This window comes from Peromyscus maniculatus, chromosome X (genome assembly GCF_049852395.1).
Source record: "Peromyscus maniculatus bairdii isolate BWxNUB_F1_BW_parent chromosome X, HU_Pman_BW_mat_3.1, whole genome shotgun sequence".
NCBI classification, from domain to species: Eukaryota; Metazoa; Chordata; class Mammalia; order Rodentia; family Cricetidae; genus Peromyscus; species Peromyscus maniculatus.
The window spans coordinates 56,416,550-56,440,992 of record NC_134875.1 but is presented as its reverse complement, the minus strand read 5'-3'; the positions used below and the strand labels follow the sequence as shown (position 1 = coordinate 56,440,992).

General features: G+C 41.2%; 1 protein-coding gene across 3 annotated transcripts; it reads right to left on the bottom strand.

The window, feature by feature from the left end:
* Nucleotides 1–5,360: 5,360 nt before the first annotated feature.
* Nucleotides 5,361–23,507, bottom strand: LOC102910553 (melanoma antigen preferentially expressed in tumors-like). Of its 3 annotated transcripts, none has more exons than XM_076561764.1 (11): nucleotides 23,367–23,507; nucleotides 23,066–23,182; nucleotides 22,412–22,527; nucleotides 15,956–16,054; nucleotides 12,064–12,157; nucleotides 11,605–11,699; nucleotides 10,821–10,895; nucleotides 9,292–9,412; nucleotides 7,831–8,134; nucleotides 6,812–7,396; nucleotides 5,361–6,053 (listed from the first exon to the last, which is right to left on the bottom strand). In XM_076561764.1, the coding sequence occupies exons 9-11, from the start codon at nucleotides 8,124–8,126 to the stop codon at nucleotides 5,540–5,542; spliced, it is 1,395 nt and encodes a 464-aa protein (XP_076417879.1). In that variant the 5' UTR covers nucleotides 8,127–8,134; nucleotides 9,292–9,412; nucleotides 10,821–10,895; nucleotides 11,605–11,699; nucleotides 12,064–12,157; nucleotides 15,956–16,054; nucleotides 22,412–22,527; nucleotides 23,066–23,182; nucleotides 23,367–23,507; the 3' UTR covers nucleotides 5,361–5,539. The 3 variants fall into 3 exon arrangements, with proteins under 3 accessions (XP_076417879.1, XP_042125473.1, XP_042125474.1); XM_042269539.2 differs by having other exon boundaries at nucleotides 10,816–10,895; nucleotides 23,367–23,504; XM_042269540.2 differs by lacking the exons at nucleotides 22,412–22,527; nucleotides 23,066–23,182; nucleotides 23,367–23,507 and adding an exon at nucleotides 18,474–18,568.
* Between the last annotated feature and the right edge of the window lie 936 nt (nucleotides 23,508–24,443).

The window sequence follows — 24,443 nt, the reverse complement described above, 5'->3', positions numbered from 1 at the left end:
GGAGACCCCTTCGGTGGTTGAACTGGCACAGACTAACCTAACATTGCTTCCTTGCTCTCTCTGACCAGAGCACAGGCAGCAGAAAACTTGCGGCTGCACAGCTGCTACTTCGGGGACCCAGGGCGCCGCTGAGAGGGCTAGGCGGCCCGTGAGCATCACGGGGCCTAGATGCAGCGGGTTCGGGCCCCAGCTCGCTCAAAAAGCTGTGGAGTAGAGGCTTGGCTGCATGGGAACTAGGCATGGCTTTGTGCTAGAGCGGGCTGTGAGCACTGTGGGGCCCAGATATGGCCGGCAGGTTCTGGCTGGGCTCCTGTGTGGACATGGGGCAGAGCTGGCGGGAGCCAGCAGGAGCCTCAAGGAGCTCAGTGTGGGGGCTGGTGGAGAACTAACTGCCCCTCCAGGGTCACAGCTGAGGAGTGGCCTACAGGTCTGTGGGCCCAGCCAGGGTGTGGAGTCACTTTCAGTCTGTCATTCTCGTGTTCTTGAAAATCTGAGGTTAACAGCAATCTTTTGTCTCCATGGTGCATGCTTTCCCCGTCCTCCTCTTCCATGCTGTTGGGTGGGGCTCCCAAGACCTGCCCTGGGGCTAAAACCTGATCAAGGTCTGGCTCCAAGAATGGTATGTCACCAACAGTTTGTCTGTGGTACAGTGCTGATGCAAATTGAGAGTTATTCTTGTTATGGTATGTGCATGTATTTCTGTTCTTGTTTAAAATACTGTAACTTTACAATATATTCTAGAGTACTGAGGGAAATCACAAGAAAGACTTTGGTAAGAGTTTCTGTTTTGAAGGAAAAGAAAAGGTGGAATTTGTCTGGAGTAAATGTCTGAGGGATCAAAGGAACGGACTGAGGGTACATGGAAGGTTGTAGAAGGTCAGAGGGGATGTGATGTAAACTGTTTGTTATGGTTTCTTATACCTGCAAATACTGAATTTAAAAGTTAATTCTTGTTGGTTTTCATCTTAAGAATGGCTAATGATTCTGCAAACTGCTTATGTGTGTATGTGGACAGGTATGTGACTTGAAAATGTAAGCAAGCTTTAACTGTATGTATGTATGTGTGTAACTTGGATCCAACTGTGTGTATGTGTGCAAGTAATTACTGTTTAGAAAAACAAGCTTTAAACAGCAACCACGTGGCTTCCTCCATGTTGGCTGGTGACCTCATGGGCAGCCATGTGGCTGGCAGCCATCTTTTACTAAGGTTATAAAGATCTACTCGGGTTAATACCTAATACTTATGTCTTTACCAAGTGTTCAACAGTAAGTTTCTAGAGAATTTAAATAGATGGCAACATATGTTTAATAAATAAGGTATTTGATTAATATTAAAGCTGCACATCAATGCTTTTATACACAGGAATATACCTTGCTCTGGCAGCTAAACTTTGCAACATAAAGGAATCATAGGAAACAGCTGAGGTTTGCAAATGTATGGCCGGACTAGAGTTCCAAAAAGAGTCCAGTTGCAGTGGTGGAAGACATTTGAGAGATCTCAGTCTTTTAAGAACAGTTTTTATAGTTAAAAACCAATAGCTTTTAAAAAATGTTTCTTCTTACCCAAGGTACATTCAGGCTTAAAAATGTTGTATAATAATATTTTGTTTTGGTTTCTTTACTGAACCTGTATTTGATGCTAGAAGAGCTTCAACTTAAAAGCATTGTTTTTAGGCTACTTTTGTAGACTTTTAGAGAACATAAATAGTCAGTCATAAGTAATCAAGTTTTTTAATTGTAGTCAGGGTAAGTAAGTACTGATGTAAGTTTACTCATTTACTCAGTCCCTTGCATATGTTTTCAGGGTTTAACTTGAAACAAGTAATTAGAAACAAAGTTTGTCTATTCAGATATACCTGGACAGCCCTCATACTTCAGAGATCTGAAGAATATGGCATTTAAATGTTGATCTAAAAGCTTACTATATCAGACAGGCTTCTAGATCCTAGCAGTGACCCAAGGTCTCCAAAGAAGATTACATACGAGGCACCACAACGTCTCTGCCTGGATTATGACAACGCTGACCACAGGGCAAGATGCCCCAGTGAAACGCCTGCCGCCAGGACCCAGCCCAGACTGTGGACAAGCAGTAGGACACTGGAATTGATTGCACCCTTTTGCCTGATCAAGGTCAGTCTTCCATGTCCCGATTCCACAGGAAAAATACTCTGCCTTATGGACCTGATGGCGGAAGAAGATTGATGCTGTTCTGACTGGTGCCTCCAACATATGGAGACCTGGGTAGGGATTGATCCCTGTAATTTATAGGATTGGAAGCTTCTTGGTCTGCACTCAGATATAGTTTATCCTTCTCAGATTTCTGATAGTACTGATGGCTGGGCTAGCTCTAACTTTGTCAGCATGGCAGCATCAACCAGATCCTTGTGCAAGGCCATAGCTAGCTCGTTACCTCACTTTTAGGAAAATGTTCTAAGTCATAAAGGTTCAGATATGAGTCTAAAAATGAGATAAGTTTCAGATTACTCTCCTGTTCTATGGTTCAGACAGAGTTTAACATTTAGGAGTCCTGATGAGCTGGTAGAGCAATGACTACTTACTGTTCAGTCACAAGCTCAATATTTTGGATTTGTTTTAGATGTCATCTAAATATGTATAAATGTAAACCTAAAAGTGCCTCTCATCAGGCCAAAAATCTCTGTCCAATTTATATCTGGCTTTCTGGACAGAAGGAAAATGCACAAGCTTGTAACCCAAATCTGTAGTTCTTGTTGGGACTCAAAGGCATGAGTCCACTTCTGCTGTTTTACAGACAATATGGATTTCAGTATAGATTGGTAATACTAATGTATCTAAAACTTTTTATGTCATTTTGTAAGTAGGCCTCAAAGGATCAAAAGAGTCATAAAAACCTAGACCCACTTCGCAGAGGTCAAAAGGACCCCAGATAAGTATTCCTAAAGATGGTATTTTTCCTCTCTCCTGGTCTTGGGACTACTGATTTTCCCATTACTAAGGGTATGGACCTAAGGGTTCCAAATAAGTTCATAAATTTTAACTTCTGTTCCTAGTTTAAATTTGTCTCAACAGATTTCCATTTGGCTGGCAGTCACCTCCAGGTTTCAGTTGCTGACTCCACTGCTCCAGACGACTGTGAGCTCCAGACTTGCTAAAAGCTGACGTGGACCAGCCCAGCTAACATGGTTCTTCCCTGTCCCTATGGGGTCAGGCAGCTACATGCTTCTGACAAATGCCCCCTTGCCCAGTCTTTGACTAGCTTTTCAGCCTTTTGGGGCCCCCTGATATCAGCGCCCCAATGCCAGCTCGAAGCAGTTCCAGAAGAGAATACTTCATCCATGTTCCCTGTTCAGAAAAGGCTGAAATGCTGGGTCAAAAGAAAACTCCCTGGCATAGAGACAAGATGGCTAACTATACATGGCCATTATTAGAGAGGGATACTTAGGAGCTAACTGTCCAAAACCCATGATTGGGTTCCATTAGGCACATGAGAAGGGGGAAATGTGGAACCAAAATAAGACCAAAATGTTCTCACCCCAAAACTAAAGGCCTAAGACTGCTCCTTTTAGCTACAGGCCATAAGTTACTGGAACAGGCCAGAAGTTACTGAGACCAGTCAGTTCAGATTCCAGAAACCAGGAAGTGTAAAAGTACAGAGCCACAAGATAGTCACGAGGTAATGCCTGCCAGACTATGGAATGTCCTCTCCCTGGTTTCCAGGGTAACTGATCACAGAAATGCCTCCACCTGAGGGCAGCCAATGAGAAATGGTGGCAGGCAACCACTCCCTTAGAAGTAATTTCTAGAAGTCCCTAGAAGCGAGCCAATCAGAATTGTACCTGTACTAGCACCCCTAAATGATGTAACCTTGTGACTTTTCCCTTTAAAAACTGAGCTTGCAGACAGGTGGGCGCTTCCTCCAGCCTCCACTGCGTTGGATGTATTGGACGAAGTCCCTGCCTAGGCTTGTATTGCTTTTGGATATCCAGAATTAAACCTTGCTTTTGCATTCCGGCATGCTCGTCTTTGGTGGTCTCTCTGGGGGTCACGATCTGAGCACAACATACATAGCTTCAGTTCATAGTCCTGCTAACAACTGAACTCTTATGCTCCCAGCCTCATCTTTGTCCTCTGTCCTCTGTACCCTCTTTCTCCATCTCTGCTACTTTCTACTCCTGGCACTCAGAAAACTCTACCCAAGATCTGCTTACCCTCTATGGAACCTCTGTCATCCTCTCTTCTCTTTCGCCATTGTCATTCTGTGCATTTCTACAGAAAATTCCTGCCCTTTCTTTCCCTGGGCGTGTAGTTCTCTACCTCCTGAGGAATGTTATTCTACCTCTCACCTCGATATGTAAAAACCTCTTTTGTTCTCAGTCAGTTGCTCTGGAGAACCACTAGGCCTCAGGTCAGGGGGATGGCCTGAGCTTCATTTGCACAAGAAGAAAAGCTATGAGTCTCCAGCCAGCTTGTCTCTTAGGCTCAGCTGGGGCCTTAGTAACCTAGAAGTTCGGTGGGTATGAAAATATTTGGGCATGCAAGAATTTCATGGTAGAAGACAGCTGGAATATTAAAGGCTGGATAGCACCAAATATTCATAATAAATGGCTTTCCTCTTGATAGACCCTTGGCCGGTCAAGGTATAGCTTTAATAAACAGCTGAATCTCTATGATATATTCTTGCAGCCTGCAAGAGGTATATTGCATGTTAACAAGCAGACTAACGGACATGAAACAATAAACTCTTTAAGGAGGTAATAGTTAAGCCATGGATTGTTGAATAGGTATCTAACAATGTGATGTTTACTTTGTACTGAACAAAGCGTATAACAAGAACAAGAAAAGCAAAATTGGGGGTCCAAAAGGGTAACTAAGTAGTGATCTAAGAAACGGTGTAAGGACAAATAAAATATATACACATTTGGATTCTGAATGGTTTCATATAGGAAATATATCTATCTGCATTTAAATTTTTAGTATGTAGAATAATACCCCAAATAGATATTTGATATATGAAACAAAGAAAAACTGCTTCAGTAGTCTGAAACCTAGGAAAGGAGGTAACAATGTAGCTGAATGTATCAATGTGTTATGGGTATAAAGTATTTTCCCCACTGTTAATTCTGGGTGGCTTCTCATAAATAGCCCAAGGAAGTCTTAAATATGAGAAATATAAAGTAACTTGGTGATAAGGCAAAAGCTTTGTCTTAGGACACCTCTCCCTCTACAAACAAATCCAGGAAAAGTTGCAACGGTATTTGTGTTAGGTATCTACAAGTGAATGAAACATACAGTGTACCATGATGTAGTCATGGCATATCATATACCCAGCACTTAAGTCAGTAAGATGAAGTAAGATCAAGAACAACAAAAAGAGACACAGGCACTCTCAAAGTTGTCTATTTTTGTCTTGGAGTTACTGCTTCACAGCTATCAGTTACATGTCCATATTTCCTAACTATAGTTTTCTGTAACATAAAGATCTTACACATGATTCTAGGAGCTCCAGAAATGAACATTGAATGTTTAACAGGTCACATATTGGGTTGAAACTTAGTTGACTTTACTGAGAATAAGTGATCCAGTTCATGTCACTCCGCTTTGCTGTCTGTAGCATTGCCTTCAGTTGTGCTTGGACATCAGCAAGCTTCTGTCGGTCTAAGCTGCCATGAAAACTCCATTGTTCATAGCAATGCACAGGAATAGGGTAAATCACGTATTTCAACTCCATCAAAGGTGTTAAGTAGTGAAGGATTCTCATAAGCATAGGCATCGAAATGGGGTTAGAGACAAAGCTAATCACACGGAGATGGGAACACTTACTTAGGGCTGGCAGGATCGCAGAGAGTGTAGCATCTGTTAAATGGCAATGATTTATAGCCAAATGTTGCAAGGTGTCTGAGAGTTTCTGCAAAAGAATCTGAAAAGGCCCACAATCATCCCAATACATTGGGTTGTTACTAAGATTCAACAGCTTGAGGTGGGTGGCCTGAGGGCTCTGGGACAGAAATTTGAGGTCTCTGTAAGAAATTTCACAGAATGGCAGATACAAGAAGTCCAAATTAGGTGGTAAGGCTCTGTGGAGAGAAAACAAAGATAGAATGACTCTCAGATGTGGGAAAATAGTCCGAAGAATCTAGAATAAGCTGTTTTGCACACATACATTGTAGCAGCTAACAATATGGGCTTGAATTCACTCAATAGATTTGTGACCCAGAAAAGTTACTTTAATATTTTCAGATAGAATGTATATCCTTGAGAATTTCCACAGTATGTTAATATAGAGATTTGTGCCAAAGATTTAGTAGAAAATATTATCTACTTAGTAATTACAATATAATCTAAGGTGGAGCTAGTTCACCTGCTCAGAAGAGACAGGAGAGAGTAGCAACCAACTGGAAGCTCCCTTTGGCCAGTCCCCAAGTGACAGCCTCTACAGTCACAGCTTGAACCTTGGAGATTTTCCTAATGCTCTGACATTTCTGTCTATGGGTAGATGGCTATGTGCACCTGTGCCCAACCTGAAGTTTTTCTCTCAATTCCTCCTCTTCATCTCTCGATGGCCAGAGGAGGACTGCATTGTTCTTTTGAACTTTATACTTCTGGAATGAGCACAGTGCCCGCACATGCTCAGCTGACTAAGGGTTGTTTTAATCCTGTTTTTCTCCTCAGACTATGAGAGAGACTTTTTTGTATGGCTACTTTGAAATTCTCTGGAGGGCAGAGATAAAAGGCATAAAGGGTTTTAAGGATCTCAAGAATTCACAGGGATGATTTCTCCCAGTCTTAGCAGGCTGGCAGTTCAGGAACCCAGGTACATATCCCAAGCCCTCACCTGAGTAGGCTGGCCAGATGATCCGTGAGGCTGAAGGAAGACAAGTTGAACTCTTTCAGGCAGTTCATCTGCCTAAGACAGTTGAGAAACATTTGGAAGACTTTCCCATGCAAAGACCTAAAAGTGATTTTAGACAGACTAAGGCTGTCCAGATAGATCATGTGAGCCAGAATGGTGGTAACTTCACTCAGTGAAGCCTGATCAACTGCCAGGTTATGAATGCATGTCAGATCTAAAAACTTCAGAGTGTTTCTGGCATAGGAAAATTTATCAATTTGCAAATCTCGACAGCAGAGGTGTAATGACCCTGAGCTCTGTTCAACTTTATTCAGAAGCAAAGCAAAAAATTCCCTTTCTCTCAAGGTGCCATCGAGAGATAGGTCCACTAGTATTTCCATAGGCTGCCTTGAGGATTGACTCTTAGGCTTTGAGTTGACAATGCTGCACTGGCTTTCTAACTTCATAATAGAGTGTACAGAGTGAGTACAGCCATGAAAACAAGTAGGCGATCTGATTCCAAATTCAGGACATGTTGTCCTGCAGTCAACACCCTGCCTTACATCCAGGATCCTCAGTTTAGGGCTCCTGTTGGGGAAAGAGGAAATAGAACATCTAAGAGGTATGCAAATTTTAATGTAAACCCACAGGGTCAACAATGGCATGTAGGGACTTGGTCTGTATTCTTTATGCCAAACACTAACAAGTTCTATATCATGAAAATTCAACATCCTTTAATTAGTTTCCCCATCTTTTATTCTCCTTAAATCCTCTCCAATCTTAGAGTTGGTGTCTTTCTTCTGTGTAATAACACCTGTTATGTAAATCCATCAATGATATCCTCAATAACATAAATTTCATAATGAACATTGAATATATCAGCCTTTAGTGTGTTACCAAGTTTTGGACCAACTGCTTCACACATAAATCTTCAACATTCACTAGTTTCTACCTTTGGAAGAGTAGCAGGCTGTGAAATAATCTCCTGTGTCTTACCATGTCTTTACTATACAAGATCTTACCTAGCAGCCGAGTTCTGGACAGGTAGGAACTGAAGACTCTCAACCATGGCTTTCAGGAGTTCTCGTTGAGGTTCCTGTACACTCAGTGTTCCAATGTGGAGACAGGTAAAGGGCCAAACCTTCACCATTTCTGTCAGTGTCTTCCTATATCCTCCCATGAAGGCAGCAGAGAACAATGGAACAAAAAGTTCCCGGGGGATCTCCCCGAGGGAATGAATTGCAACAGGTTCATTGCTCAGTAAACTCTGTATAGCAAGGTCCAACAGGGTAGATGGGTCCCTTTCATCCATCATCATAAATAAACCTGCATCAGGATGAGAGACACTTAGAAGTCCTGAGAAGATACCCTCAGACTCTTTTTTAAAATGAATGTGAGCAATGTAGAAAATATATTAGTCGCAGAATAATTTTTATGAGACTGATAACCACATCTAGAGACCTCTATTGTAAACATAGATTAGAAACTGTTTGTTATGAGTGTACAAATATGTGTGTGTGTACAAACCTGTATGTGTGTACATGAAAGACTAGCATTAGAAATAAATGGTTAATAGAAGATAAAGTTAGTTATCTATTTACCTGATACCCAGCATTTCCCCTCAAAAGATACAAATAACAAAACATCAAAATGACAATTATTAAAGAGAAAAAGACTGAAATTGCAGCCAGTCCAACTTCATTACCACACATTTTATGTAGTGAAGCAGACGGACAAAAACTTGCAAGAGATAGAAATGAAGAAATATAATTAGGGTCTTGAACTTGACATAAAACCTCAGACAGAAAAATTAGATCTGAAATAAGCCTAAAATAAGAAAAATATGTCCCGATGCTAAAGGAAGCAGCTACCATTTGGAGAAGGGACACTCCATTAAAAAGTCCAATACAAATACTTAATGTTTTTCCCCATACTTCAAAACCAAAAAGTAGTCAAATTGAAAACAGAACAGTGATTCCTTGGGTCTGGAAAGAGTGCCATAGTTGAGGATTGAGGGTGAAAAAGCATAGTTGTCTATGATGAAAGTAAGCTAGAAACAGTTGTGGAAATACCACAATGACTCCCATTCAGATGTGTGATTAATATGTGTTACCAACTAAATGAATGGCATTAAGTAACAAATGTGAATGATCTGAAACATCAGTGTTTGAACCATAGAGCTTATGGGGAAGAATAAAAGCAGAGAGATGGGAGAAGCATTGCCAGGAACTTTGGTAGTGATGATAAAAGAAACAAAGGCAGGAAATAAGACTCTTGTAATATATAAGAAACAAAATTAGAGTATTCATAACCTTTCTCTCTACCATAAAAATGGCAAAATGAACTACATGGCACTAAGTGCCAGAACATAGATTGATAAAGATAGATATTATGTAAAACAATGCAATATCGTACAAGTGAGTAAAATTACAAGCTAAACCATTAAGACCATCAAAACCAAAATTCTGTTTCTTATCACATACCGAGTCTAGGGCACTTTACTATGAACCTGTACACATTCAGACACTGTCCTTGGATACAATAACTTGCCACTCAGTCACTGTCCTTGGATAGAATAACTTGCCAACTGAGATAAAATTCACCCTGGTCAAAGGCAAAGAAGAATTACATCAACTTGAGACTTCTTAGGATTGCAATCCCAGGAGACAACATTCAAGTAATCCTGAAAACTATGTTCCAAGGTTCTAAAAATTGGGCTCCTTTAACAGTGTAAGGGGCAAGAGAATTTAACTGCACCCCCTCTATCAAGAACTGTGATTCCCTTGTCTGAAGTAAAAGTCAAACTTGCTTATAGGAAAGGGACTGGGCAGACTCAGGAAGCAAGTGTGATGATGTCACAAACTGTTACAAACACTAGTGAAATTTGTTTTAAAAGTTGAAGTTCATGCTAGTAGCTAAGGTCAGCCTGTTCTTGGGTGAATATGTAAATATTCAGACAGTATAGTTCAAAGTATTAATAGTGCCTGAAGTCTGGTTTAACAATGGTTCCAGGTCCCATTTTAAGAGTGCCAAAGCAATGCTGCTGCTGTGATTTTATTTTTCCTGACAAGCCTAGTATCAAAAATATGTCTCTTCTCCCTGATATAGACATTTAATTCAATTGCAAAAATATCTGCAAACATTTAATGGAATTAAACAACTTGTAGCACTGGCTGCTCTTCCAGAGGACCCGGGTTCAATTCCCAGCACCCACAAGGCAGCTCACAACTGTCTGTAACTCCAGTTCCAGGGGATCCAACACCCTCTCACAAAATATATACCAGCAAAACACCAGTGTACATTAAGTAAATAAATAAATCTTTTAAAAAAAGGAAATAAGAGCTGGAGATATGGTTAATCAGTTAAGTAAGAATTGACTGCTCTTTCAGACTCAGGTTTGATTCCCAGCATCCACATGGTAGCTCACAACCATTTGTGACTTTAGTTTCAGGGGATACAAGACCCTTTATGACATCCATGGGAACCAGACATGCACAGGTGCACAGATGAGAATGCAGGCAAAATACCCAAACACATAAAGTGAAATAAAAAAAAAACTACAAGAATAGACAGCCCAATGGATTAGCCTAAACAACCTAGAAATAAAAGTCAACACCAGTGGAAATTAGTGCTTAATAAAGGTGGCCTGCAGCATCGCTGGAGTAAAGGGGAGCATGAGACAATTAGGATAAACTCTAAAACAGATCTATAAAATGTGCCATTTACATACCTAATAACATAGGCTAACGATCTAAGCAAAAAGTTAAACCAAGGACTAGCGGACCGTCTCAGCAACAGTTAAGAGTATGTATGTGCTGCTCATCTGGAGCACTGAGTTCAGTTCCTGGCACCCACATAGATGTTTACAACTGCCTGTATAACTCCAGTTCCAAAGACTCCAACATCCTCTTCTGGCTTCCAAGGGCACCAGGCAAACACGTGATGCGCATACATACATTCAGTCAAAACACTCATAAACATAAAAGTAATTTTAAAAGAACTTAAACCATACAGCTTCTTGAAGAAAATATGGCAGCTCTTCTTTAACTTCACCGGAGGAAAGGATGTTCTAAATATCACTCAAATTCTAGAGGCAAAGAAAGAAAGAAGCAATTTGGTCACATAAAAATGAAAGCTATTTCAAAGTATGAAAGTCACAATTAAATCAAAAGGCAGCTGAAAATTTTCAGAGACAACTGGAATGTGCTAATTATCTACAGATATCTAAAACTGAAAGACAATGGACCAGAATTTGGTATAAAAATTAGGAAAAGATGTGAATTAGTAATTCATGCAAAATAATGTAAAAGTATAGTCCACAAATGATAAAAAGCTCAATTTTAATGACCATTAGGCATATGTATATAAAAACAATTGTGTGGTTATCATTTAGTGTCAGGTCAACTACAGGAAAAAAATGTTTAAAGTAAAAGCAGCGCATTCTGTTAATGGAAGTGAAAACTAGGAAAATGATTCCGGGACAAAATTTTAAACAAACTACGTATCATCTTAAATTTGACTCAAAAATCCTACTGCAGGTCCTATGAAGATCTATTTCCATAAATACAAAAATCCATCTGCCTAGAGATATTCATAGGTACATTAAAAATTTCAAAATATTAAACACAATTTAAAACAGACATAGGTGAATATTTAAATAAAAAGACAGTATGCTCATACAAATATGTCTGATACAAATGTGAAAAAGGATAATGAAAATCTCTATGAAATGGCAGGGTGTCATTCCTACAAATGCTGTTACATGAAAAAAATAGAAAGCTGGTTTATCTTGTTACCTTTACTATAAGGAGGACTATATAGCAAAACATGTAATTTCTCCTTTTGCAAAGTCCAGGAGAGAGGAGTCCGTGGCTGAATGCAGCAGTTGTCCCTACAGGAGGAGGACAGGAAGGGAATGGGAAATCAGAACAGGGTAGAAGGCAGGAGAGAGGAGTGGCACTTCCCCCAGAACCCAGTTTTATATAACTTGGGTGTTTGGAATAATAGTAATTTTCATGCAGCCAAAACACAAACACAGCTACCCTTTTGTATCTTTAGTCCTGGATTAACAGATTCCACCCACCACTGGTAGAAAAAAATACTCTGAAAAACCTCTCTGTAGTGGATATGTGCAAGATGTCTTCTTGCCTCCATTCCCTAAGTAATATAGCACGATAATTCATATAGCATTTACATTGAATTAGAAACTGTAAGTAATTTACAGATGAATTAATGTATAATGAGGAACACAGTACCTTATACGCCAATACTATACCATAGGATACAAAGATCATGAACTTGCACAGAATTTCAGTGAAAACGCACTGACAGATTTCTGGAACCAGTGCACTGTTGACAGCAAGGAACAAGTAAAATGATTTAAAAAACAGAGTATGGAGGTGACTGAAGCATTAACAACTTAACTATACTTTGGGGGGATGCCTGCATGTGTATGTGTGTGCATGGGTGCATGGGTGCATGGGTGCATGGGTGCAAAGACAGCCATCGTCATCAGTTGTCTCCCTCTGTCTCATTCCTCCCTGCATTTGGCTATAAGGTTTCTCACTGAGACTGAAACTCATTGATTTGGCCAGAATGGCTGACCAATGAGTACAGGGATTCCACTTGCCTCTGTCTTCCCCTCACTTCCCACAGCACAGGGAGTATAGATGTTCACAGCCATGCCTAAATGTTACATTGTGCTGGACCTAAGCTTAGAACCCCTCATCCTTGTGTGGCAAGTACTTCACCAAGGGCGCCATCTTCCAGTTCCTAAACTGACTGACTGTATAGTAAATAAATATAACCACAATAGAGGAATGACTAAGAAAACAGTTTTTGGGGAAACTTTGCAAAGCACTGAGTTAACTTTTTTCTTCAAGGTAAAAACTGAAAGAACTGTACAAAGACATCTGTTAAGTCATTTTGGGGGTGGTTTTTTTTTTCGAGATAGAGTTTCTCTGTGTAGTTTTGGTGCCTGTCCTGGATCTTGCTCTGTAGACCAGGCTGGCTTCGAACTCACAGAGATCCGCCTGCCTCTGCCTCCCAAGTGCTGGGATAAAAGGCGTGTGCCACTGCTGCCCAGCCTAATAAGTCATTTCTAACAGAGATATTAGTTAGTAATTGTGAAACTACCCTGTATATACTGACTAGGAATGAAAAAATAAGTAAATATATCAAAGATGATACAAAGTAGATCAGAAAAATTTAACTTACAGATAAGGCTAAAATAGACTGGAATCTCATGTATTTGAGTCTTATCAACACATACAGTTAAATGCAGAAATACATAAACGTGTTGATATAAACATGGTTAAGTAAACACAATATACATCCCACCTCTGTCTACGCACAGGACCTAGCAGAAACCCAATTAAAAATGAACATACACAAAGGCATTAGTTTCTAAATATCATTCTTAAAGGGAAAAAAAGACTCCTTGAGAAAGTGGACTTAATCTAAGACAGTGGTGATGAAATGTATAAGATGTCCTTGAAAATTTTATAGTGACAGAAAATGCGTGTAAGAAAGAAATGTGAGTATAAAACTAACTAAAAGGTAATCCCAGTGGGCAAAGCTATAACAGTTTAAGGTACAAGACTATATTTTAATATGATTATAATTTAAGATATATTCATTACTCATAACCAAATAATAATATAAATAAATTAAACACATAAATAAAGGGGTGAAGAAAAGATAGTTCCTCCTTTAAAGGAATTCCAATCAATATATATCATAAGAATGAGGAAATCTGAAGATCAGCATTAAGTAACATTTGTTTCAGGATAGGTCCCTAGAAAAGTTCTAAATATAGTAAATCAGAGTCTGAGAAGATAAAGGCTATTTTATACCCCTAAGCTGTTTCCTTCACCAGGCTATTTCTAAAGGAGGTAACAGTAGCCTTGCACTGGAGCAACATAAATGTTACATTTAAAGATGAGATTTAAGTGAGCATTATTAGTAATGCAACATATGTATGCAATGTCACTACCTGATAGGAAGCAAGACAAGAAACAAAATCACTTTCGTGGTAATGTGGTATGAGATTTAAAATGAAATACCAAAGATGCGCAAGCTTTGCCATCAGGAGGAAAAACCAAGTGGACTTCTCCAGAACAACGAGTTGTCCTTACTGTTTTCCCATGGAAAGATGATCCCTAGCTAAAGTAGCCTCTTTCCTTAGCGTGTGGACTGCAACACTCTGTATGCCTGAGTATCACAATTCAGTTTCCCACAAACCCACAAGATTGTTCAAGCAGGCAAATCATCTTTGTATTAACCAGGTTATTTTGTTGCCTTGTTATTATTAAGATTGTCCACACAGCAATTGCTTTCTTCCACTTTGTGGGTTTTCTTACCATGTGATATCCATCAGTCTTAGGCTGTATGTGTAACTAGTAAACGTCTATATATTTTATTTTTTCAGTGTCAGCTATCATATACTTGCCCCCTCAAAATATTATGGAAGGCATCCCTCCTGCATAAGTAGGATGAATGAGAGGACAGAAAAACAGGTAATTTTTTTTGCTAAAAATGCATAATTTCAATCTAATCGTTAGAAGACATAAAAGTCAGAGTGAAGCTGACAGACTCTAAACTGGCTCCATGTCAAATCCTGAATTGAAGAGCCAGTATAAAAGTTCGACATGGCAGCCATGTCCACACATGATCCCAGCATCTGGGAGGTGGTGACAAAGGATCAGGAGTTCGAGGTCATTGTTGACCACATAGGGAATTTGAGGCCAGCCTGGGCTATATCGGACCCTGAATCTAAATAAATAAGGAAATACCCAAACAGGGATGGATTCTATTTAAAAGACAGGAAGAAGAGCGTTGAAGCAACAGAAATCACCAAAGATGCATTATGGAGAAACGGAAAGGTCATGCAGCCCAAAGCAGCTAGTACCACCAAACAACATCAGCTCCCTGTCAGGATTGGTGAAGGAAAAAGGCTCATCCAAAATGTAAAATAGGAGACCCCTAGTACAGAGACTGGTATTTCTATTTTATTTTATTCTAATTTTATTTTCTATGTGGGTGTTTTGCCTGCATGTATGACTGCTCACCACACATGTATCTGAATACCTGTGGAAACCAGAAGAAGGTGTTGGATCCCCTGGAATTAGAGTTACTGACAGTTGTAAGCCACCATGTAGGTACTAGAATTGAACCCAGGTCCTATGAAAGAGCATATTTTAACCATTGAGCCTGTTCATCCCTGAGACTTGGATTTTTATGGAAAGAACATGCCTACCATTTTCACAATTCTTAAATTGAGTTGGTAAATCTGGGATGACACTGATTGTTGCAGAATATTACTTTAAGGTAAGCTACTTTTGTTTATGTTGCATTTGTTTAGCTCTGTGAAGCTGTGTTACTGTGCCTGCCTAAAACTTGATGATCTAATAAAGAGCTTAACAGCCAATAGTGAGAGAGGAGAGAGAAATAGGCAGGGCTGGCAGGCAGAGAGAATAAATACAAGGAGAAATCTGGGAGGAAAGAAGTAGCTGCCAGAGAAGGAGGAGGACCCAGGGGCCAGCCACCCAGCTACATAGCAAGCCACAGAGTAAGAAACAAAGAAACATATACAAGAATAGAAAAGGAAAAGCCCAGAGGCAAAAGGTAGATGGGCTAATTTAAGGAAAATTGACTAGAAATAAGGCAAGCTAAGGCTGAGCATTTATAATTAAGAATAAGCCTCTGTGTGTGATTTATTTGGGAGCTGGGTGGTGGGACCCCCCAAAAAGAACAAAAACAACAACTGATCCACATGTGTGATAAATAATCATGAAGAAAAAAAATCTGATTTTTCCCCCTAGTATCCCAAAGGTTTGTCATCCAGGTGCAATTTTGAGAGAGGCCAACTATTTAAGACAAACACTCTCATAAATGAGGACTAGAGTCTGCCAGACCAACTTTGTGGGAGACACCTGTCGAAGGCAGTGATGGGCTGGGTGAATGACTGACAGGCAAGGACACACTATAAAATGTAGGCAGTAGATCCTCTGGTAATGAAGGGCCCGCTGCTCTGAGGTCCTATCACTTGTGTGTTCATGAGCAGTCACCACCACCTGGTGATGACTGAGGACATTGGTGATCCCATGATTGAGGTTGGGGAGCAGTTCTACATCTGCAGCCACTTACCTTCTGTGTGGTTCAATGCTGGTGAAATGGAGAATCCCGACTTGCTGGTCCACGAAGGCCTCAGGGTGCAGCAGCCTCCTCCCTCTCACGGATGGTCTACTGTTGAGGGAGAAATGAATGCACTAAGACCAAAATTCCAGCACAAATCTCAGTGCTCTCTTTCCTTCCCCTAGTTTTAAAAGACACTCATAACATACACTCTGACATGGACATTAGCACACTCAGCATTCATAAACTGGAGAGTCTCTGGAGAGAGGAAGAACCCAGTCTTCTCAGAGATATCAAAACAATCTGTGTCTCAGAGACTCCTGGAACACAAAGAAGGGAGGTTCCTAAAAGAAAGACAGCTACATTAGCGACAACTGAAGTTTGACTAGTAGGGGCTTCAGTACAAGCCTAAAGGTTACCAAGGGTAAGAGAATCCAAATTCTGAGCTGCAGAGATGATGGCTCAGCAGTTAAGAAAATTATTGCTCTCATGAAAAACCTGACCAGGTTTGGTTCGCAGAACCTACTTGGCAGCTCACAACCATTTGTAACTTCAGTTCCAACTTCCACGGGCTCCAGCACACTTGTGTTTCATATAAACTCATGTAATCACACACACACACACACACACACACACACACACACATTAAAAATAAACAATTTTAAGAAAGATAGTCCAATTTTAGTTCCCCACCAAGTCCAACTGGCAAGCTCCAATATTAGTGGACCTAGAAATAAGCATCTCTAAGACTTGGACATTTAAAAAGTTTTGGTTTTGCCCATTGTATTCCCTCCTTTCCTTTCCACTATTCTTCTGTATCATTGATACTTTACAGCATTTTCAAACCTTCTAGGTTTTATTCCTTTCCGTACATTTACCTAGTTTGGTTCACACATTTGTAATTATGCACTCCTATCATTGTCTCTTTCCCCTCCTCTTCCTCACATGCTTCCCCTTTTTCCTTCTCCACTTTCTTTTATTCAGCATTGCTTCTTCTTAGGTTCCTCCCACCCTACCCAGTTCATTTAGTTCATTTACTATGACCACATGGACCCCATTCAGTCTTAACCTCACAGTTCACTGCACACTGTTTCTGATTCCTGTTCTGTTCTCATTTGGGTTGGGCAGTTGGAGTTAATAATTTTATGTCTCTTTATAGACATGGTCTATATTGGTATTACAGCTGTCATACTAGTTATTTTTGTCTTCTCTGAACAGTAGGCTGCTCACTAGCATCTCCAAATAAAACTGGAAGAGAAACCAATAGTAAATGATGAAGAAAATATAACACAGAAGCACAAGTAATATGAAAAGCAGGAAAAATGATCATAACCCCTAAAATGATGAAACTAAAGACGATGAAGTGGTTGAAAGGCTGGGCTAAGAATTCAAACTCCACATGAAAAGATATTCAGAAATTTCAAAGAAGATACAAAGTAGCAGGTGAAGGAATCCAACTAAGGACATGGAGATGCAAACCAAAAACATACATGAGCAAGAAATTGTGAGTTTGAAAACAGACAAAAAATAGAATTAGCCGGGTGGTGGTGGCGGCGGCGGCGGCGGCGGCGGCGGCGGCGGCGGCGGCGGCGGCGGCGGCGGCGGCGGCGGCGGCGGCGCACGCCTTTAATCCCAGCACTCGGGAGGCAGAGGCAGGCGGATCTCTGTGAGTTCGAGGCCAGCCTGGGCTACCAAGTGAGCTCTAGGAAAGGCGCAAAGCTACACAGAGAAACCCTGTCTCGAAAAACCAAAAAAAAATAGAATTATTAGAACTAAAAATAAAAAATACAGAAAAGAAAGGTTCACCAGCAAAGTGTATCAGTATCAGTTAACCTAAATAACATTAGAACTTGAAGAAAGATTCAAGCAAATTATATATTTAAACATCAACAACATAAAAATAAATAAATAGTGAAGGCAAAACTCAGAGAAGACCTAACTCAGGTCATGCAGCCTGCTCACCAGCCCACATCAAAAACATCATGATCAAGTTGGGTTCCTATCAGGGACATGGGGTAGTTCACGTTACACAAATCAATAAAGACTATACAGCACCTAAATACATTCAGAGCAGAGATCACAGGATGATCTAAAATATGCAGAAAGGTGTGCTTGCCTAAGCAGGGCACATCCTAAAACTGGAAAAACAAACAGAAAAGATCTTGAAAAAGCTAAAGACTGGTTAATGACAAAAGCCCTGAAGATTCTAAGAGCACACCTCAACATAAAATGGTTCTACGTAACAAACGTATAGCTAACAATATACTAAATTGTGAAGAGCAGAAACCATTTTATCTAAAGTCAAGGAATAAGACAATGGGATCTGCTTCCCCAAAACCTTTTCGATATGCTGCTAGAAGGATTTACCCACATACAAAAGAAGGAAATAAATGGGATAAAATAAAAGAAGAGGTTAACTCCAGACCTGAATAGGCAAAGGAAACAGATGGCACCCTCTCAGAGTTTTTGGTCTGAGGAGGTCAGAATCAACCAACAGCCCAACCAGCATATCAATCAGGAGGCATCTTACCAAGCACTCCTGAGGTTTCTAGGCCTGGGAACAGGAAAGAGGAAAGGCAACAGCTTCGTTCCATGCCTTATGACTGGGGTGGACAATACTCAACCAAGGGCCACCTGTGACCCAACCAAGAGCCCTGGCGCTGGGTGATTGGGCACCATTGTGATGAAAGAGTACAGGGTGGGGAGGTGGAAGAGAGGGAGAGACAGATTGGTTGGTGGGCTGGAGAGGGAGGCAGATCTGGAGAGGTGAAAGTGGTGAAAAATGGGCTGATATGAATGGCCAATTGGCCACCCGAGTCCAGGCCTGAGCTATGACCAAGGGCCAGGTCTTGGTCTGGGGCCCTGCAACAGTTGGGGGGTGGTCTGTGGCTCCTGTTGTGCAGGAGACCTATGTTCTGGGCCACCACCTGGGGCCATGTTAGTGTCCAAGGGTCACTCTGCCACTGGGGCCATGCTGGTCCAAGTAACCTGCACTGCCACCTGGGACCATGGTGACATCTGGGTCCCGGACTCCTGCCAAAGAACATGTCTGGGTCTGTACTGATGTCCATGGCCCATGTTACCACCAAAGACCACATAGAGGCCCGGGGTCTGGACTGCAACCTGTGGTCATGAGGGTGTCTGAGGGCCATGCTGCCACCAGGGACATCCTGATCTGAGTGACCTGTGCTGGCACCCAGGACCATGGTGTCGCCCATGCTGGGGTTGCTGCCAAAGACATTGTCTGGGTCCTTGTCCCTACAAAAGCCATTGTCTGGGTTGATGCCTGCGGCTCCTGTTACCATCGAGGGCCAAGTAGATGGCTGGGGTCTGGTCAGCCACCTCAGACCATGTTGTTCCCTGAGGACCATGCTGCTGCCTGGGCCTTACTGATCTGGGTGGCTGGTGCTGCCACCTCAAGCCATGGAGATGTCTAGGCCTGGGCCACTGCCTAGGGTCATGTCTGGGTCCTTGGTCCTGCTGCAGCTGGGGTCTGTGATGATGTCCATAGCCTGTGTTAGCAGAAGGGATCATTGGAACCATGACATGCTGAGCCAGCCCCACACTCCACTGGACAGCTGGATAGCTGGGCCTGGCCCTCACTGGATACTGTAGCAAGCTTTGGCCCCCTGCACTCAGGAAAAATGGCCCCATCCCTCACCACAGGTGTGCACTTCACCTGGGTAGTACACTAGAGTGGACCCTGTGGTCAGGAACACAGATGAGACGACCCTGAGGGGAGTGAGAGAAGGAGAACTCACCCCATCCCTCCCTGTCTGCCATGTGGTGGCATTGGTGAGGGAAAGATGCCCTCCCCTCTCACCCATTACTACCTGTGGCAGGTGAGAGAATTGGCCCTGGGGTCACAAGACTGGGAGAGCTAGCCCTGACCCTCATCAACTGCAATGCACAAGAGAGTGGGCTCTGCTCCCTGTCTGGGCAGCACACTAGAACTGACCCTGTTGTCACCCTGGGACACAGGTGAGCCAGCCCTGAAGGTGTGAGAGCAGGAGAACTGACCCTGGCCTCCCTCCTATGCCCTCTACAGCAATCGGGAGAGCAGGCCCTGCACCTTGCCTGGGCAAAACAGTAGAGTGAGCCCTGATGATGTGAGTCTGGGTGTCCTGGATCTGAGGACGTAAGAGCAGGAAAACGGGCCCCTCTCCTTGCTGCAGGCTGCATTGGGTGAGCTACCCTAGGCAGTGCTGGAGAACTTGCTGGTAGTGTCAATGAGGGAAAGCTGGCGGGCTGACCAACCCAGCTCCCATCCCCCAGGCCCAGAACCAGGGCTATGAGTTAGCCCACGCCAACATCCACCTCATCTATGAACTGCTGGAGCATGTGTGGGGGACAAAACTACAGATTCAAAACAGTAGGATCTCCATGACACAGGACAACAACAAGATGGATATCCAAGAGGAAGCCTGGTGAGGGCCCAGTATCGATAGTGTAGCAGAGGCCAGAGGTCTTGAACCAGACTAATGGCTCATAGCAATGAAGACTTAAAAATCAAGATGAATGGACTAAAGGCTAAATAAACTGTGTGACTCAACAGGCCACACTACTGCTTCCACAATGAGATTTTTCTCTCATTTATTTATATTTTGTTTTGTTTTATTTCTTTGCTCTGTTTTGTTTTTGGTTTTTCTTCTAAATTTGGTTTTGATTGCAGAGAGCAAATGCAAGGGGACTAGTAGATAAGTGTGATTAGAATGCATAATGTGAAATCCATAAAGAATTAATAAAAGTTAAAAACAAACAAAAAGAAGAGGTTAAATAATCTCTATGGGCAAGTGATGTGCTCATATGGTTAAAAGAATGCAAACACTCAAACACAAACACTAATCTGTACTTAACACTTCCACCAAGGAAGGAGGGTGCTCAGCAGCATAAAATACTGTGCAGTCCATAGTGACCCCAAACCCTGATACTGAGGAATAAATCAGAAACACAAGCCCATGCACAATGTTTTCAAAAATTTACAATAACTAGGAACAAACCTAACGGATGGAGTGAAGTACTGAAAAATGAAAACATTAAATCTCTGAAGAAATGGAAGGAGACACTAGAAGAGCGAAAAGCTTCCCACTCACATAGATTAGCAAAATGACTACGTTACTGCAAGTTACACACAGATGCAGTGCAATGCCTTGAATTCCCGATTATGTTTAGCTCAAAGGAAACCAAGTCCTAAAATGCAGGGACAAGAACAACAGACCAGAAGTAGCCACAGCAATGCTGGGGGTGGGACAACACCTGCTCTCAGATTACACTATGGAGCCAGCAACAAAAATGAATGCTCCTGCAAAAAGAGAGATATGTAGACCCCTGGAATAGAATAGAAGACTCAGAAATAAAACCATACAGCCACAGCCACTTATGTATTTTTAAAGATGCCAAAAACCAAACACCGAGGATAACTGCTTCCACAAATGGAGTGGGTAAAACTGGCTAACTAAATGGATGATCATTCATCCCGTCCCTCACTCCTCAAAACTAATTCAAAATAGATCCAAGATCCTAATGTATGATGAGACATACTGAAATCTGTAACAAAACACGAGGGAAACATTTTAAGATACAGGTGTAGCAGTCTTTCTAAAGGGGACTCTGGAAACATCTCAGGAAACAACAGTAAGAATTGACAAGTGCGATTACAATAAATTAAAAATATTCCATAGAGAGGGCTGGAGAGATGGCTCAGTGGTTAACAGCACTTGCTGCTGTTGCTGAGGACCCAGGTTTGACTCCTGGTACCCACGTGGCAACTAACAACAGTCAATATCTTCAATTCTGAGACATCCAATACCCTTTTCTGGCCTCTACAGAACCAAGAACACACACAGTCCACTTACATACATAAAGGCAAAACACTCATCTACCTAAAAAATAAATAGCTCTTGAAAAAACTTCTGTAGAGGAAACAAGCAACAGTGAAAAGGCAGATATCAGAACAGAAACAATCATTTCCAGCTATGGGCCTGGTGACAATAATAACTACAATCTATAAAGAAATAGAAATATTAAACAAATAAAGGAACCAACAAATAATGAATGAAGCATACTGAAATTTTACCTTCCCCCAGTCACAATGGTTCCCATCAAGTAAACAAATAACTACTGCTGAGTAGAATGTGGGAAAAAAGAACAGTCACACATGCTATTGGATATTTTAAGAAGACAATATTACAGTGCCTTTTTCTACAAGTCTCCTACACTGTATATACATATAAGTGTATAAGGATATATATATATATACATACATATACATATATACATACACACACGCATATACTTACATATACCTATATATTTATTTGTACATATATATACAAGTATATGTGTGTGTGTGTGTGTAGTGTTTTGTGTAACTGTCATATGAAAATCCTGCACTGTGTACATTATGTAAAATAAATAATGAGACAAAATAAAATTCTCAGAATTTTGAGGAAAAAAAAAATGACTGACCAGGAATCTTCAAATGTGTCAGAGTTGTGAATCCAGAGAAGATTGAAGACCTGTGTATCTAAATGAGTCTATGGAGAAATACTGGTCAAATTTAATGAAGTATCTGGAATAACATCCTGGAATACAAAGAAAATATTACTGAAATAACCCACCAAATACCAATGAAATCCGTAGTTAACTTATCAGCACATCAGCAATGTTAATGTCCTAGTTTTGGTAACCTTACACTTTTATTGTCTACACTATGGAAATCTTTGTGAGCACTCTCTTACAAGTCTAAAATCATTTCATAAAATCAACATTAAAATTATAAGTATAGAAGCATACATCTATAATTCTAGTACCAAGAAGCAGAAAGAGGAAGGATCACTAAATTTCAAGCCAGTGAGCAGATACACAGTGGCACTGAAAATAACCATCTACCCTAAAGAGCCCATTATAGGAAATGAAATCACAGTTACAACGGGTAGGTGGGCATATATTTGCTCTTCAGGTGTGAAAAATGGTTTTTAAAATACTGAATACAATAGAAATGGAAACAAATACCTATACAATTCAGTCCTTGCTGTTTAAAAAGACTAGCACATGAAAACTAATGGCATATGAAACTTAGATGTAAATACAGAATATGATTCTTTTAAGTTAAGGTCTCACCGCGTTCTCTATCCCAGTTGACGCAGATCTCAAAATCCTCTTATGGCTCCGGAAAAGTCACCACGCCTGGCTCAAGAATGTAAGTCTTGGAAGAGGAGTGAAACGATGTATGTAGAACTTCAAAGAGAAAGTAGGAAATGGTTAGTCACATACTTGAAGCTACCTCCACCTCGGAAGAAATTGACGCCTCACAAGAGCTGAAACCACTGAGGGATCCATCCAGATCACAGATTAATCACTCTACCCTGGCCAATTACCCCCAAACAAGTTTAATTAATTCAAACAGATTACTGGAGTTTACCTAAGTGGCTGGATCCGAAAGTTTTCTTGATTTTTCCACTCCCTCAGCAGTGGCAGCCGCTCATTTCTGGAGAGGAGATGCCGGTGGTGGGCACGCCATAGTCTTTGGTGGCGGCTGCCCCTCAACGGTTCTTTCTCCGATTTAAAGCAGCCGCTGGAGTATTCTGATTGGCTTTGCAGGGTCAGCTGACTTGTCTCGAACCCTTCCACTACATGCTCTATCTCGAGGCCACTGACTCCTACTGTACCTTGAGACCAGTGACCTGGGCGCAGTACCAGTAGGTTTAGATTATGTGCCCTTCACCTGCTTTAGGGATAGGGATTAGGGATTGTGGATTAGGGATTAGGGATTAGAGTAAGGGTTAGGGATAGGGTTAGTTACCAATAAATGAAATCTATGAATGAGATATGACAATTGTCTAGCTACAGATTCTACCAGTTCAGGTCAATAAGTACTTCAGAGTACTTATTGTCGGACTCAGTGGACAAAGCCTAATCATTTGTTGTTCAACTTTTATCCTACAATACTGATTCTGTATATATTTTTTTCACACTACCATCCAATCAAATACAATACTGTTTACTCACATCCTACTGGATCTTTTATTGCCCAACTTTCATTAAAGAAAAAACTAAAGATTCAGATGGGTAGTAATCTATGCCTACCGCACATTAATGCATCCCAATTGCCTACTTCGGTGCTTGATTGAGTGGGTATTTGGAATTTTTCTCTTGCCCCAATGCTTCCTTTTTCTTCTTCCATCACTAACTATCCAGCAGGACTCACATGCATTTGTGTTTTCCTGAAAAGTCTCTCCATATGGTCACCATCCTTGATTGACATTTCTAACTACCTTGTCCAATATGGCTTATTTTTCTTCCTGACATTTCCCATGTGACCATACCACTTTCCTGTTTTGTTTTGTTTTGTTTTTTGTTTGTTTGTTTGTTTGTTTTTCGAGACAGCGTTTCTCTGTGTAGTTTTGGTGCCTGTTGGATTTCGCTCTGTAGACCAGGCTGGCCTCTTAACTCACAGAGATCCGCGTGGCTCTGCCTCCCGAGTGCTGGGACTAAAGGC

Excerpts from the sequence above, each read along its gene's own strand:
- LOC102910553 (XM_076561764.1), bottom strand. The coding sequence starts at position 8,126 with ATGATGATGGATGAAAGGGACCCATCTACCCTGTTGGACCTTGCTATA. Across the intron at positions 7,397-7,830 it reads GTCCAGAACTCGGCTGCTAG|GAGCCCTAAACTGAGGATCC; the intron begins GTAAGATCTTGT and ends TTTCCCCAACAG. Across the intron at positions 6,054-6,811 it reads CATCTGGCCAGCCTACTCAG|AGCCTTACCACCTAATTTGG; the intron begins GTGAGGGCTTGG and ends TTCTCTCCACAG.